At 50.8% G+C, this 16,548-nt stretch overlaps 1 protein-coding gene across 9 annotated transcripts in view; it reads left to right on the forward strand.

Moving 5' to 3' along the window:
• ZBTB40 (zinc finger and BTB domain containing 40) overlaps nucleotides 1-15,609 on the forward strand; it is a 40,289-nt gene extending 24,680 nt beyond the window's left edge. For 4 of the 9 annotated variants that reach the window (XM_065696258.1, XM_065696259.1, XM_065696253.1 and 1 more), the window contains exons 9-16: nucleotides 2,604-3,008; nucleotides 3,470-3,676; nucleotides 4,593-4,757; nucleotides 5,176-5,390; nucleotides 6,059-6,221; nucleotides 6,552-6,638; nucleotides 7,557-7,777; nucleotides 8,497-15,609. In XM_065696258.1, the coding sequence (XP_065552330.1) occupies nucleotides 2,604-3,008; nucleotides 3,470-3,676; nucleotides 4,593-4,757; nucleotides 5,176-5,390; nucleotides 6,059-6,221; nucleotides 6,552-6,638; nucleotides 7,557-7,777; nucleotides 8,497-8,688 (1,655 nt within the window). In that variant the 3' untranslated portion in view covers nucleotides 8,689-15,609. Of the gene's footprint in view, nucleotides 1-2,603; nucleotides 3,009-3,469; nucleotides 3,677-4,592; nucleotides 4,758-5,175; nucleotides 5,391-6,058; nucleotides 6,222-6,551; nucleotides 6,639-7,530; nucleotides 7,778-8,496 lie in introns of those variants that run through there. The other 5 variants (XM_065696260.1, XM_065696256.1, XM_065696261.1 and 2 more) reach the window with 5 other exon arrangements.
• The last annotated feature ends 939 nt before the right edge of the window (nucleotides 15,610-16,548 follow it).

Genomic DNA, 16,548 nt, shown 5'->3' on the forward strand with positions numbered 1-16,548 from the left:
TTACTTGGCAAAAAGATGTATTCTGTATGAAGTGTCTAGAGGAAAATTGCCAGTTACTGGCCCCTTTTTGGCATCTTACGGATCTTTACAGTGAGCTTCCATATCTTAATTTCTAGGTCAGTCTCCTTAGCTCTGATATCGCAGCTTACCAGATCTAATTGTTGCAGGTGGCTTAATGGATCAGTAACTATGTGGCTTTTGGCATGATATGAATGATAACTGTGGGACTCATGTTTGAGGGCTGTGAGCTTCCACCTGAAACAGGGATCTTACATTTCTGAGGAGCATACGTGCTGTTCACAGTTTGCACTTGAAAGCAACAGTTTTTACATCTCTACCATGCAAAACCCAAAAAGGGGTGAGCTGAAGCACTTGGAAAGCACAAGGTATCCCTGCGGAGGAAACTGCTTACACCCATCCCCAGCCACACTCAGCATTATCAAAGTACTGGGGTGGTTTCTTTGGTGAAGGTACAATGTGAAATCTGTTAACTTCTCCTTGGGTTCTTTCAGTAGCCAGAGCACTTCCCTGTTGGCAGCTGGTGCATGTAAGGATGAGGTTTGGTTCTTCCAGACAGCTCTGTAACCTCTTCTCTAGCCATCTGCTTTCCAGGTCTCCATACAGTCACTTCTGGGGAGATCATTTTTGTCAAGATACATCTTGCTTTCGTATCTCAGAGGTGCGAAGAACTCCAGCAGAAAAGCTTTTCCTCTGCGTAGTCTTGTGTTTAAAAAAGACAGTTAGCACCTCACTTAGGCCAGCGTCAGCCTCTGGAATTGTTAAATTGAAGGCTCTGCAGGCAAAATGCCATTAACTGTAAAAGTTATGCATTAGAAGCCACCACACAGGTCAGGAAACATTGGATGATCTTGGAGATGTAAAGGGATAGGTGGAATTTTCTTCCAGCTTAAGCTGAAAAGGTGAGAGATGGGATGATCACACATCAAGAGATCTTCTGTTTCTGGAGTTCTGCAGGGAGGGTAGAGCAGCCACCAGCGTTACAGATCCCGAAGGCCACTTACAAAAGGGAAAGAGAACTTGGTGTGAAATACACCATAATTAACACTGAGGTTTTCTTTATGTGATCTGCTTCAGCTTTCCTTCAGAATGATTCCCTGGGAGTAGTAGCATCCCCCTGAAGATGGATACCTGTTCCTGGAGCCCCTTTATGCATTTCCCCATGAAGGTGGACTCAAATTGAGAGCTGCCCCTCCTTTTATACCATTAGAGTCCTGTGCTGTTGTCCAAGCTAAAGGTTTGTAATCCTGAACAACATTTGCACATGCATAAGAGCAGTAGGACCTCGAGGTAGCTCTTGGTGCACTGGGGTCTGTGGCAAAACTCTGTTTCATCTGCCTCAGATTACACCCCTGCTGCCATGGCACTGCTTCTAGACATTCCAGTGTTGGTTTCCTTAGCGCTTATCTCTTCATCCACATCCATCCTGCCCAGCAGGATGACTCTTTTTGATGTTTAACGTTTCTGGGAGGTTTAAAGATACTTCTTCACTTGGGTCAGAAAAACTGGCAGTGTTGGTTGGAACGAATGTGGGAAGAGACCTTAGAGGTGAAAGGTGTGTGTTGCTATCTTGACAGCATAGGACAGACTGGAAACCTGTTATCCAGCCTGGTTTTCTCCCTCGATGTGTTCACAGGTTGGTGGGTCACTACCACCTGAAGTATTAAGGTTTCCAAGTCTGTTGGACTGTGTAACCTGGTTTTTACTTGGCTGTAAATCCGGGGCAGTAGCACTGTGCAGGGAAGACACTTTGCTGAGCTCTTCCTGTAGTGAGGAAGGCAGAAATGAAGTTTTGCAGGCACAGGCTTAATTTCCTGTGTGTTGGCAAAAGAAGTCTGCACTGGTTTCCATGGCCACGCAGTTGCATGGTTCTCATTAGAGCAAAGAAGCCAAATATATCTGTTTGTATTTTGATTCCTTCCATACATACATTCCCTGTGGGTCTTTTCTGTAGATTGAGATCCTAGGTGAATTTTCCAGCTTTTGCTTTTTGAGATGATGGTGTTACAGGGACTCAGGAAAGCATTAGGCTTTGTAAGAAATGAATGTAATGAGCGATTCAAAATACCTCAGGGCCCTAACCAGAAGACTCAAAAGCGTTGTAGCAAGATTATCTGTTCTCTTTCGAAGAGTTTGTGTTTGGGAAGTGTTCCTGAGAGTTCTTGTGATTAATGGCTAGATATCCAGTCTCTATGGCAGACTTAGTATCATACCTGAGGCTCAGACCTTTAGACATTTAAGCACCTCTGTAACTTCACTTTAGGAGGCAAATGGTTGGAAACAACAGTTGTTGGTGTTTGAGGAGCAAGCTCTTTGGAAAATCTGGCTTTTGCCTCCTCATCCAGCCCCTGGTATTGTGGATGAAGAAATTTGAGGACCAAGGATGCAGTTTCATGCATCGTACCATGCATGGCCATGGCCACTTTTGGGCAGAGGCACACACCACTGCTGTGATGGGGACAGTGTGTCTGTTATTGCTGTGCAGGCACAACTGTCAGTGTAAGTGCATTCAGGAGATAGGAGACCAAGGGGCTGGTGCCCTGTCCTGCTGGTCACCACCAAAACAGGACTTGCTGTTCCTGTAGGTCTCTTGACTGAGGGAAGTGGGGAGAAGCCTGGGATTAGGAAGTGGAAAGTGAACAATAAATCCCAAGTTGAAGCTCTGGACAAAGATGAGGACAAGGCAGGAGGTGCTGGTGCCAAGGAACCGAAGGAACCCCATGATAAACCTCCCAAGAAGAGTTTTGTCTGCAAAGCCTGTGATAAGACCTTCCATTTCTACTGCCGCCTGAAGGTGCACATGAAACGTTGTCGGGTGGCCAGAGGGAAGCAAATCCAGTGTAAGGAGTGCAGCGAGGTCAGATCAACAAAGAAGGAGCTGGAGAAGCATCAGCTGGAGGTCCACGGTGTGGTGGGGATAGTCAAGAAGAAGAAGAAGCGGCTCCCTGTGACGTGTGACATCTGTGGCCGAGAGTTTGCTCATGCCTCAGGTAGGGTTGGTGGGAGCAAGGGCATTTGGACAGAAGCCTGGGCAACATAGTAAAGAGATAGTTGGAAATCTCCTCCTCCCTGGGCTCTGTGAGCATCATGTGTGAGAAATGCAGCTCAGTTCATTTTTGCTGCCCCACTGAGCACAATCGCTTTCTGATTAGCTCTTCCTTAATTGGTTTTCCACATGGCTCATCAAGGAAAAGTGGGGCTACTGGTACATTTAAAAGCCTCCAAAAATAATCAAGCTGTTCCAGCTCTGTGGCTGGTTTAGCTGGATGAGTAAGAGGAGTTGAGTCTCTTTCCCTCTGTGGCAGCTCATGATATCCTGGTGGACCTCTGGTGTCACGGGTGGGCTGATGGACCTCCAGGCTGGGTGGAGTGGTGCCCTTTGCAGCAGGGGCGGGCAGGGCTGGCCCTGTGTCCCACCAGTGCCATCTCGGTGTCCTGCTTGCCTCCACAGGGATGCAGTACCACAAGCTGACGGAGCACTTCGATGAGAAGCCCTTCTCCTGCAAGGAGTGTGGGGCCAAGTTTGCAGCCAACTCCACGCTGAAGAATCACCTGCGGCTGCACACCGGGGACCGGCCCTTCATGTGCAAGCACTGCCTGATGACCTTCATGCAGGCCTCGGCCCTTGCCTACCACACCAAGAAGAAACACGCTGAGGGTGAGCCTTCCCCGTGGAACCCAGCCATGGGCTTAGCTTGCTCTATCCACGCCCCTGTGCCCTGTTGCTCCATCTGCCTCCAGGCTGCTTCTCCATCCCTTGGGCAGCCCTGGGCAGCAGGCTGCTCCCAAATCTCCTTCACCTGCATGATTTTGCTTGCAGTTCCCCACTCTACCTTTCCCCCATCCCCTTCTCTGTATCACCCAAATAGCTACCCAGTATGCTCTTCATTAAGAGGATCTTCCTTTTCCTCTTCCTTCCTTGTTTTTCTCCTGAGTAGCTCCTCTCTGTTCCCTTACTCCTGCAATGCCTCCTCTTCCCCCTGGTTAACTTTCTCCTGTCCCTCCCTCTGGCTGAATTTCACACAGTTCTTCACACCAGTGCTTCTCCTGCCCCCACACTCAGCCCCATGCACTACTGGTGCTTAGTCATGCCTCTTCCAGCTCATGGGCACAGAGGATGCATTGCTATGTTTGTGATAAATACACTTGGGTGTCTTTCCTACTGTTGCTCAAGTGTGGTGCAGTTGGGCAATTTTGAACATGAGGCCCTTAGTGACACGGTTTAGTGGTGGACTTGGCAGTCCTGGGGGAGCAGTTGGACTTGATGATCTTAAAGGTCTTTTCGATCTAATTGACTCTATGACTCTATGAGACACACCAGCATGTACTACCTCTAGAAGTGTGTAGTACCTCCAGATACTTAAGGTCTGTAGTAATTTAACACTCTCTGTGCAGGTGTGGTCTTTCCCAGCATCTCTAGGACCTTTTTGACCCTGCACTGAGATGCTCTGGCTACCTCAGGAGAGCCACATTGTCCACTTTATCATCTCTTCCCTCTCCCTTTGAAATTAGGCATAGTCCAGAGAGAGCTCCTGTCCTGTTAGGTGCAGGCTCTCACCCTGGTGTCACTGCAGGGAAGATGTACGCCTGCCAGTACTGCGACGCCGTGTTTGCCCAGTCCATCGAGCTGTCACGTCACGTCCGCACACACACCGGGGACAAGCCCTACGTCTGTCGGGAATGTGGGAAAGGCTTTCGCCAGGCCAACGGGCTCTCCATCCACCTCCGGACCTTCCACAGTGAGTGTCGCCAGCAGCCTTCCTGGCTTGGGCAAGCCAGCCTGCGGGGTCATGGCAGACTCATTTGTGCCAGTGGAGGATTATGTGGGTGTTACGGTGCCTGCAGGCTGGCTGCGTGTCTTGTGATGGGATTTTTTCCTCCTAAGAAAAGCAGGAAAATTTAGTGTTCTGTTGCTGTGAGTAGGGTTATCCCAAAGAAAACAGGAGGAATGGCTTCCAGCAAGCTGCTGCCAACCCACCATAGGAAGTTGTAGGTGAGCAGGAGCAGCAACATCTCTATGCAAAGTGCTAGTGTTCATCTGGGAAGTAACAAGGATTTCTTCCCTTTTTCTTTCCTCCCTCTGTGAATTCCCCTCTTAATTCTTTTCATCTTTATTTCTTTGCCCCCTGTGTTTTCTGTTGTGTCTCTGGGTGGCAGACATCGAAGACCCCTATGACTGCAAGAAGTGCCGGATGAGCTTTGCCACCCTGCAGGAGCACCGCAAGCACGTCCATGAAGCCCATTCTCGGGAATACCACCCCTGCCCGACCTGCTCCAAAGTCTTCAGTGCCCCATCACTCCTGGAGCGCCACATGGTGACCCACGTTGGGGGAAAGCCCTTTAGCTGTGAGATCTGTGACAAAGCTTACCAGGTGAGCTGGGGCAGCAAGAGTTTGGGCTCGTGTGCTGGAGGTTGTCATTGCCTGTTCCTGCACCAGGCTGTGGCCATTCACGCCTCATGCAGTAGTTTGGGGTCTGCAGGGGGAAAGATTGCACAGAGGAGGCAGAGTCCACAGGGAAAAGATAGGTCCATAGAATCATAGAATCATCTAGGTTGGAAAAGACCTTCAAGGATCATAAAGTCCAGCCTTTACCCCAGGACTGCCAAGTCCATGATGAGAGATGGGCTGTGACTGTCAATGTGCCTGCCCACCTGGACCCTCAGGAATCTTTCACCCAAGGCTCTAGCTGCCAGGAAGTGTAGGAACAAAATGCTTGTTTTGCAAATGGCATGCCTCGGTGGGAGTAAGTGTGGGAGCATGTTCCTAGTAGGGAACAAAAATTCACACCAAAAGGAGATCTGCAGCAAGTGAGATCAGGATGAGAGATTGTTCACTGAAGGGCAGTGTTCATCTCTTCAGGGGCAATGGAGAACAGAAGTGAGGTGTTGGGTCTGTTCCTGTGGTGGGAGGATGAGCAGGTCTTGTAGCTGCTGAGCACAACCCCACTGATTCTGTTGCTTCCCATGCAGTTTCTTGCTGTCATGATGCCCCTGGAACAGCTTTGGTTTGTAACCATAATTTGGTCCTTATCATTGCAGCAATTGTCGGGGTTATGGTATCACAACCGGACCCACCACCCTGATGTCTTTGCAGCTCAGAACCACCGCTCCTCCAAGTTCTCCTCCCTGCAGTGCAGCTCCTGTGACAAAACTTTCTCCAGCACTGCCGCTCACCGAAAGCATGTCAAGGCAGAGCACACAGGTAACAGCCCATTTATCAGCAAACACAACCACATGGTGACTGCTGGGAGAGCTGTAGTAATGACTGTGACAGGACAAGGCTGCACACTGCCTTTACCTGCAAATCGCAATAGATTCTTTGTATACTGTAGCAGTCTTCTCTGGCAAGTCTCACCTCAGTAGCTTGCAGCTCACTTGCTTTGGCCTCTCCTTTTCCTTCCTTCTCTCCAAAGATGCTCCTCTGCATGTGCTTGTGGTGTTCCTGAAGTATTAACAGAGCTCTGGTCCAGAAGGTCTCTTGTTGAAGACCTTGGGAGGGATCACACATTGCTGTTCTTGGCTTTGTTTGCAGATGTGAAGTTCCATGAGTGTGAGACATGCAAGGAGCATTTCCCTACCCTGGCCCTCCTGCAGGTCCATGTGAAGTGCAGGCACTCAGGTCTGTTGCATTCGCTGTTGTTCATGTTATCTTGTGGGCAGTGACTGCTCCTCTCACTGAGTAGGTGATGTCTAAGCTTTAAGCAGGAGAGTGAAGATGGACATGGTAAAGAAACAGGGTGTGAGGAAACAGAAAACATGGATGAACTGAAAAAGCATCAGTTTTGGTGAGGCTGGCACATGTTTGTTAATCTTCTGGAGCCACTGGAGCCAAGGAGGGTTCTGGGTTTGCTTGTTATGGCATAGAAGAGAGCTAAGTGTAAGTGAGGAGACATCAGCACGGAGAAACAAGGACCTGAGCCCTGAGCATTGGAGTTTGTAGAGGATGGAGGGTGTGAGAGACTGGAGAAAAATGGATTTAAGCACCAGAAAGATCCGAGAGGGACCTGGGCTGTGAGGGCAGTAAACTGGCAGACCAGACCACTATGAAAGGTGGGTCTCCAGGGCTGTGCGTGGGATAGCAGGATCAGGAGACATTGGAGGGGGCAGCCAACAGCTGCCAGGAGAGTGGGGAAGGAGGAGACTTGCACATAGCTCTCTCTGAGAGGAGAAAACCCCTGGGGTGGATAGTGGGTTTGCAATAGCTGCATCAGGAGGTGCAAGCCAGGCCAATAAAAAGCAGTGCTGAGTGGTGCAGGAAGCAGGGAGAAGAGAATACTGTGAGAAGGGACAGCCACAGCTACAGCCAGATTACACCAGCCTGGTTTCTGCATGTGGTGTTGCAGGGAGCTAGACCTAAAGTGGACCTGAACAGCCACAAGCTGTGTGTAGCAGGAGAAGGGATGCTGGCAGATACTGTGCCTGAGTCCCTGGTGGGTTTCAGCCCTGCATGTCCTGGCTGTGCATCTGCAGCTCCCTGTGCCCTTGGGCTGGTCCTGGTCTTCCCATCCTAGGCTCAGGATGTTGCTTCACCTCCCAGGCTCACAGCCCTTCCGTTGTCTGTACTGCTCCGCATCCTTCCACCTCCCAGGGGCCCTCCAGAACCACGTCACCAGCGAGCACTTCAAGCAGAAGGAGAGCACCTTCCCCTGCGAGCTCTGTGGGGAGCTCTTCCCGTCCCAGGGCGAGCTGGAGGAGCACTGCAGTGCTGAGCATCCCAAGGTGCTCTTCTCCCAAGCCACCACAGCCCAGATTGTGCAGGTAAAGACTGCTGTGTGCCTCAACCCCCACACTTATCATCCATCCTCCACCTCCAACCTGCTTCTTCTTCCCAGATTCATCCTGTGGCTCATGTCACCCCTTCTGCTCCCTGATTTCCCCTTCTTGGAGGAGTCCAGGGTGGGAGCTCCCCAGCCCACAGTGCTCTGGGATTTCTGTGCTAGCGTGAGGTGGGCTCGCTGAAGGAGAAGCAGCTTAGTCCTTGTTTTCAGGAGCTTAGGAAGGGGGACTGCCAGTGTGTGCAATGGTGCTTGGTCACTCAGAGGTTATTAAAACCCAAGTGACATACCCTGTGAGATTATAGCTGTTTTGTTGGAAGCCAAATGCTGGGCTTGAATCAGATTCTTCTGTGTCTCAGTCTTCAGTATAGCTCCTTGGATGAGGGAGCCCAGTGATTCCCTGGGCTGGCGTTCCTCCAGCAGATAATCACAGAGTGTTTATTGTCAGCCATTGCTTATGGAGCTAAATAATAGCAATTTTATGGAGAGAAATATTTAAATTGCTCTCCTGTCTTCTCTTTTGCATCATTGGTGTGTGTGGTTTAGTGTTTCCCACTAGTCTCACACCTACTGTAACTGCAGACCTCAGGTGTGAAGCTCAATGTTATTACCAGAACTGGGGCTGGGGAAGATGTGAGCAGCAGAGTGGGCATGGGGGGAAGTGATGCTGGAAGTGTCTGACTCTGGTAATCTTCCACACAGGTGATTCAGACGTCGGAGCAAGGAGCAGCAGAGCACATCGTCTCTTTCGATGACACCCAACTTGCTGGCTCCCAAGTCTTTGTGACATTGCCTGAATCTCAAGTGAGCCAAACTGGCTCTGAGCTGGTGGCAGTGACTATGGAGGACTTGTTTGATGACAAAATCATGCTGATTTGTGAAGAAACCAAGTGAGAGTGAGCAGCAGGTGCCCATGCAGGGCCCCTGGTATCCACTGGGCTCGTTCAGGAGCTGTACCTCAACATGCCGCTCCAGCGGGGAGATTCAGGGTTTCCCTGGGGATGTGACATTGCAAAGAAATGGTGTGCGGCAAGTACTGCATGGCCAAGGACAGGAGAGGTTTGTAGACATTCACATGGGCTTGGGATGTCTCTCTGCAGTCAGCACCTGGCAGCTCAGGTGAGCTGGACCACCCATCTCTCCCAGCTCAAGAGAAATAAAGCAGCAGAGGAAAAGATGGAAATTGAGTGCGTTCACGTGTATTCCTGCACTGCTGTGGACAAGAGCGGAGGGAGGAGACTAGTGAGGACAAAGTTGGGGTGGTGTGAGTACGTGAAACCAAAGAAAAAGCTATCCTGCGAATTTGGGGTGGAGATTTTTATGGTTGAAGCAGCGATGTGCTCGCAGGTATCTGCTGCTCTTCAGGGTGTGTAAGGGCTTCTTTGTTTCTTCTGTTACTCTCCCCTGTGCCACTGTGCTACCTGTTGTGCCAGCTAGAGAAGCCCTCCAGCACAGAGCTGACATTTGTGACTCTGCTGAAGCAGAGACTTCTTGGCAGTTGTGCTGAATGGCTCTGGAGCTGTTTAGGTAATACCTTGTGTGGCACAAGTCTTATCCCATCCATGTTTTGCATTTGTCTGTTAGGAAGGGTCACAGGCATGTCTGGGCATCCACGTCCTCTCAGGACAAACACCCGTGAGCCCTCCCTCCCCCTCTGATTCACCAGGACATGCTGAAGCTGCCACGTCTGAGAAAGGAGAAGGAGCTGTGCCTGTACCCCAGGGCCCCTTGCTGCTGCTGTAAGGGGATTGCCTCTAGTGAAGGTATTTCTGTCTGAGTGTGCAATAGCTGCAGTGACTGCACACAGAAGTTCCCCTGGCACGCAGGGCATTGCTTTGTAAAATGCATTCAGATACCTAGTGTAAAGTTTGCTTCTCTGGCACCAGCCCCATGCAACAGCTTCATTGCAGCACGCTGGCCCCTTTAAGGCTAAATTTCATAAAGCTTTTTTATCTTCAGTTTCCTAAAATATAATCTGATAATTAATGGTTTGCTGAATCCATTATGAAGTGCAATTAGATAGATGCAGGGTTCCTGTGGCTCTGAGGGGACTGGTAGCATTTATCTTCCTTTCCCTCATGCCAAAAGGTTGAACTCTGCCACCGTGGTATTTACATACTGAGCGGTGATCCCTGAGCAGCCCCGTTCCATTGCGCTGCCCAGAGCCACGGGAGCACAGGAGAGGAACAGATTGGAGTTTTCCAGCAGCATCACATGCTGGCTGCTCACAGGCACCAGGCAGAGATGGTTGCCGAGCTGATTGTGCTATGAGAGAGTTTGTTCCTGTTGCAGTATGGGGAGAGGTAAACAGCAAGGGATGCTCCCAGGAGAGGGGCTTGGTGGAGCCGATTTGGGGTGTGTGTGGCAGCATATGACTATTGAAGAGTTGTGCTTGCCTTGAAGGGCTCCCACCTTTCTCCTCCTCAGTTGCATGCACGGTTTGTCCCCCAGACTTTGCAGTGATGGTGAAATGGAGGAAGCATGAGGTTAAGTTGCCACTGAATCCAGGGATGACCAGGAGATGGTGCTCAAGGTCTTGAGGATTAGTGCTGATGGGCAGGTGCCTCTGCACCTTTGCTGAAGCTCTTGGCCTTTCCAGGCCTTCCCCAGCAACTTGGACTGGCAAGGAGAGTCCTTAAGCTACTGCAAAGCTGAAGGACAGCTCCAAGCCCTGGGCAGGACACCTGCAAGCCCTGGATGTTGCTGCTTAAATGAGAGGCTGAAACTGGGCTGTGGCCACCTGTGGAGAGGGGAAAATACATCTGTTACTGAGACAAAGCAGTGATAAAGGCTGGGACCCTCCTTGGCCAGGAGAAGAACAGGAGTGGAACTGGTGAAGACCATCTAATGCCTGGGCATGGGTGAACTTTGTGTGGTGCTTAGGATGAGCATGGGAGTAATGACAGGAAGAGCAAGTACATTTTGATGGTCTCAGAGCAGATGTGTTGGGATGCAAGCAGTGGATTTTGTCCTGCGGGCTGATGGAGGTAGAAGCTATTTCCCCTTTTCCGTCACCCTAGGGCTGGGAGCTGTGGGAATCCTGCACAGGCTTCATGAGTGCTTTGAAGCAGGGATGAATTGTCCAGGCAGTGCTTTGCAGATGTCCTGGCCTTCATTTGAGAGCCAGTGTCTGCAGGGTTGAAGATGATTTTCCTTTGTTCCTGGAAAAAATCTGGAGGAAGTGGAAAGGTTTAGCAGGGCTTGTGGAGAAGTTGCCTTATATATAGCCTTATCATAAGGCAGAAGGAGCTTGGCTAGGGATGCATTTTTGGCTTTGATCCATTTGGTCCCTGTTGACCAAGCATTGTCACAGGTGAAGGGGAATGGTGTCGATCACACATCAGGCCCAATTCAGGCTCATGCGTCCCATTTAGGGCCATTTCTCCTGCCTTGATGACATGTCCTTAGCAGAGTCCTGCCAGCAGTAAACACACAGTGAGCGCTCTGCAGCTGCACAGACACCATCAAGCATCTCCCATATCATTATGAGGAGATAACAACTCGGATTCCCCCATTCCAGTTTCTTTTTGATGGATGAAATGTGCACATCAGAGCAAATTGCAGTGTTAGCAACACCTATGTCCTACCTGGGAGGAAGATGCGTTTCCCAGGGCACATCCTGGTCTGATGCACGTAACACTGAAGATGCTGATCACTAGAGATTTCTTGTTTTGCATCTCTTTTTTTCCTCTGTAAAAATAAAAGATGGAGAAGGAAAGATGTGGTTACAGGTTGTCATGTGAAGCAGTTGATTGGAAGGTAAAGGGCTTGTTTCTGAGAATGTGATTTTTGCATGTTTTCTCCTAGGTGCTGGGTGACCCAGTGGGGTTTGTGAGGTCCTGTGGCCCTCTTGACCGTGGTGCCATCCCTTGTGAGGGAGCAGAGGAGCTATTCTCTTCTCAGACTGAAGCATGGGGCCATCCTGCCCTCCACGTGCTTTTGGGAACAGAAGCCTTGGGAGTAACAGCCCATGAGGACATTAGATCAGTTAATGATTTATGTATCTCCATGCATTAACTGGTAGTGTTTAGGGTGCAGGACTAAGTTTGTGGCTGTTAGGAAGTGTCTGTTCTATGCCCAACTTCGACGTGGCATCTGCCCTGTTCATGGGAGGATCCTCTGGAAAAAGGCAGGATGCAGTGTCTGTGAGCAGCCCTCCCTTGGCATTCCCCAATGCAAAGTGTACTTTTGCAGGGTGTTTGAACAGTGTGTGCAAGCTCAGTGCTGCTGCCTTGCCCATGAGCAAGGGATGGAGGTGGCAGGAGCATGGTGAGGACAGTGCTTGAAGCCCCTCCTGGGGGACAAGAAGAGGAGAGCAGGTACCAGCGGCCTGAAATCCTCTGTGTGAGTGGGGCAAGCCCCGGCTGATGCTGGTCCTGGCAGATTTCATGATGGATCTGTCAGGCTGCTGGCGCATCCTCAGCGAATTCAAGCACTGGAGGAAGGGAAATGATGTTTTCAATGGGCTCCAGCTCGGTGAGCGCCTTGCGGTGTTCCGCCGGGCAGGGATGAGATGCTTCAGCAGCCAGAGGCAATTCCCTCTCCTGAACCCAGTGGTTTGCTGCGCACAGGGAGAGCCGAGGCACTGCCCTGGGAGCTGGGCTCAGTAACCTTTGCAGTGGGGAGGAGCAGGCTGCTGATGGAGGGGCTTGGCTGTCTCTCCAGCATCAGTTAATGTGTCTGATCCCCCGGCACAGTCAGCTCTATGGTGCTTCCTTGCAGTCAGTTGCTACGATTCCTCATTTCCTGTGTTAAAGCAGCAATTCCTTTTATCAGGTCTCCAGCCGGCGTTTCGCACAGAGAGCAAAAGCAGAAGCTCTCACTTTGCCTTCCCTGCACCATGTATGATCACTGAAAGCAGGAAATCTGCCCACGTTTCTAATCATATTTAAGCAAACCTGATAAAGTGTAGCTCTTAGTTTGTTTAATATGAGGTACACGGATGCTGCATGGTGCCTGCTGTTAAACTGCTATATATAGACCTCATCTACAAATGGGATGGGGTTGGGAAGCACCCGTGGGTTAGACCATGGCACCTGTTTCTATGACGTGCAAGGAAACATAAAGTCCTTGGTGGCAAAGCATGTTGAGGAGACAGGGGCTGGAGGAGTGATAAGGAGCAGTGGGAATTCAAATTGTCAGGCACGCGGGCGCAGCCAAGCTGTGTGTGTCTTACCATCACTAAATGTCAGGCTGTGTATCTGGGAAGAGGTGATGCTGGTGCATGGAGAGAGGAGGGGATAAGGGCCAGCATGTCTGAAAGCATCCTGAGGTCTGCTCAAGGTAACTGGAGCCATAAGTGATGTTTGGGGGCTTAAGTAGTTGCTTTTGGGAGGAGTTGGGAAGTGTTTTCTGCTGCCCCTGCTCCGAGCACCGCCGCAGCTCGATGCCGTACCCATACAGTTGCTCACCCACAGCAGTGTAAGACAAGTGAATGACAAACTGGAGGCTGTGCAGGAAACAACTGACAGCACGAGTCAGGAGCTGGAAAATCTGCCTTATTACATGAGAGCGAAGCAGCAGTAGTTGCTTGGTGTGGGTAAGGAGTGACCTGGGGCAGTCTTCACTCCCTGCTCTGGTGGGGACTGTGTTCATTCCTGTCTCTGGACTCCAGCAAAGTGCTGAAGGGCATCAATGCTAGCAAGGGTCCATCTGTACACAGCACAAATGCTTAGATTTGCCTTATTTCCCTTTCCCTCTTGGAGGCCTTGGAGATGCCCAGCTTTGAGGGCAGTCCTTTTCAGTGACCTTTTCACTTCTAACAGGAGCAGTCAGTCCCTGTCTTGTTCCCGGGGAGCTCAGGGTCAAATTGTTGGCTGGTATTTCCTTCATCCCCTGGATCAGAGATCCTTAGAGCCCTGCAGCATATGGAAAGCCTGGTCTGGGCAGGCTGTTTGCTTGTGTTCTTCTTTGTGCTTCCCGGACCTTCTCCCACTGGCCCCAGAGCCTCTTGCAGATGGGGAGGGCTGGCCAGGGTGGGTCTGCTGCACGCATTCTCACTTGGAGCACAGAATAGCTGCCAACAAATGGGTCTGTGCTGATAGATCAGATCTAGTTATGTGCCATGCAAAATCATCTCAGCCCACAGGTCTTCAGCCACTGGAGGCTTCCTGCCGCTGATGGAGGTTGTTCTCCTCTTGGCTGTAATGAGGTGAGCAGAGCCCTGCCTTAGGTTTCAAACTGCCTGTGGAGATAATCCGTGCTGCTCCAGCTGTGCCGAACCTGCTGTCGAGTATGATGATGGCTTTCCCTGACTTGTGAATCTGGCTTTCTCTGCCCGAGGAGGCCAAGGCCATATGCCACCAGCTTCATGGTGTTGGCTGCCTTGGCCAGCACTTTGGTAGGGAAGAGTTGAGCTCCAGTCCTTGTCAGCTGCCTTCATCCCTCTCCTCTGCTGTGCTTCACCTGGACAAGGTCTCCCTGCAGGTTCACCCCAGCCCTCCACCATCTTCACCTGGTTGTCATCACTCGGGGCATCTTCCTCTAGGCCCATTCCATGGAGATGGTGTGTCTCAGAGTACACTTGCCATGAGCCCTGTGCAGGGCTTTGCTGTTGCTGTGGTTTAAACAAAGTCAGCCATAAATCACAGTCACTCTCCCACTCCCCCACTTCTTGTCCTCCCCGTACTCCTGGAGGGACAGAGAGGAGAATCGAAAAGAATGCAACTCCCATGGGTTGAGATAAGAACAGTTTAGTAACTAAGGTATAACACAAATCACTACTGCTACCACCAATGATAATAATGATAAAGGAAATAACAAGGGAAGAGAATACAACACCTCAGCACCAGCTGACTGATAACTTACCCAACCCCACCCCACTGAGCACTGACTGATACCTCGTCCAACCCTGCAGTACTAGCCCTTCCGGATAACTCTCGGTTACATCCTGGGCATGACGTGCTGTGGTATGGAATACCTCTTTGGTCAGTTTGGGTCAGGTGTCCTGTCTCTGCTTCCTCCCGGCTTCCCCTCCTCCCTGGCAGAGCATGAGGCTCAGAAAGTCCTTGGTCAGACTAAAACATTTGTGTTATCAGCTCTGTTCCCAGGCGGAAAGTCAAAACACAGCGCTGCACCAGCTACTAAGGAGAAAAGTAACTGCTACTGCTGAACCCAGGACAGCTGTCTGTAGGGACTACGTGTGGATGCACATCTGGGAAGTCTCCAGTTGCTGGTAAATAACTCCCATTCTGGCTTCCTGCAGGAGTCGTGAGCAGGGCTCTGAGCTGGGTGGGATGGATGGAAGGACTCCTTGGCAATTACAACCATGTGAGTTGTTCCCTTTATCTGACTTGTGTTGTATTAATTTCTTCCAGCTCAGAGGCTACAGCTGAGGCAGTATTTAGAGCAGGGCTGCCCTGTCAGCTGATACTTAATGCCATAATAATGCCATTGGTTTAGCCCATTGCACCGCAAACCTTGTTTCTTTTGACTCTGAGCGGTTGGTATTGAGCTGTCCAGTGACGCACGGGGCTTTTTCCAGCATGGTGTAGATGACAGTGAATTTGGTGATACGCAGGAGTAGGTCAGATGATCCCTGTGGCGTGCGTGAACTTCCATTTATCAACAGTACGTTTCCCTCGCAGCAAATCTGGTCTCTGTTAGCAGTGAATTCCCTCTGCAGCTCCCTACAGCCTCTCTCATCGACTAACCCAGATAATCCTCAGCTATCTGCCACATCTCTGTCGATCTATTAAACACACAAAAGTTCTGGTGTCCTTGTGCGTAACCAGGGTAGGTTGCGAGATTTTCAATCTCCCAGTGCAGGATACTGTCAAACTTCTATTGAAAGCCTAAATAAATAAACCCCTTTTACTCAGTGGCTGGAGAGGGCTTTTCTTTCTTAGAGGTGAGGCATTGCTGTTCACCTGAGGCGCTCATTCGGAGTACTGGTGATGCAGCTGATGGGACCCTGTGGTAGGTGATGTGATGTGGGATCCCAGGAGCTTTGCACAGTTGGTACTGTGGCTGCCTCCAGCCCTGGTGGAGGATGAGGATGGGTATGGTTTGCTTTGAGGGTTCACAGTGACTGAAGAAACCAAACCATCAGCCCTGCTGTGTGTCCAGGCTCTCTTTGCCTGTGTTCCTGTGGCATAGGCACAGGCGATGCCATCCTCTGCTCAGCCTTGGGTTGATGGAGCAGGTAGCACAGGAAGAACGTTACTGCTCGTGTGTTCGAACCTGTCCCCCCCTCCCTGTTTCTCGCTGTGAAAGGCTCTACTGCTCCTGCATGCCTAATGCAAACACTGCAGGAGGATGATTCAGCACTTGGCAGAGAGCTGCAAGTGCCCAAGAGATTATTTCGAGCATCTCGGAGCTGCTCTGGGCAGGGATCAGGGTCCCTGCACTCCTGCATGTGCTCCTCTGCAGCCTCGCCTGGCTGCTTCCCCCTGCCAAAGCTCCACAGCCCGCAGGGACCCTGAGCTCCCCTTTCCCTCTGGGAGCTGCAGCTCACTGTGGCAAAGCCATCGAACACAGTTTCCTTCTGTCCCTGTCACAAGCCTATTCCTGGGGCTGTGCTCAAACCTGGTGCTTGCAGGGAGAAGTGTCCTGTTGGGAGCAATCCCTTTCCCTGGGCTTGGGGACCTGTAATCTGCGGGGGAATTAACTGCTGTTGGTTTAAAAGTGAAAGGAGCTGAGCTGTTTCCCACATGGGAAGCAGAATCTGAAAGAAGCTGGGATCAGTGGCTGCAGGTCAGGGGGATGGAGGCAGCTCCTTGCTCATGATGGGCTGCAGCAGGGGCAGTAGGATCT

Source organism: Lathamus discolor, chromosome 16, assembly GCF_037157495.1.
Source record: "Lathamus discolor isolate bLatDis1 chromosome 16, bLatDis1.hap1, whole genome shotgun sequence".
NCBI lineage: Eukaryota > Metazoa > Chordata > Aves > Psittaciformes > Psittacidae > Lathamus > Lathamus discolor.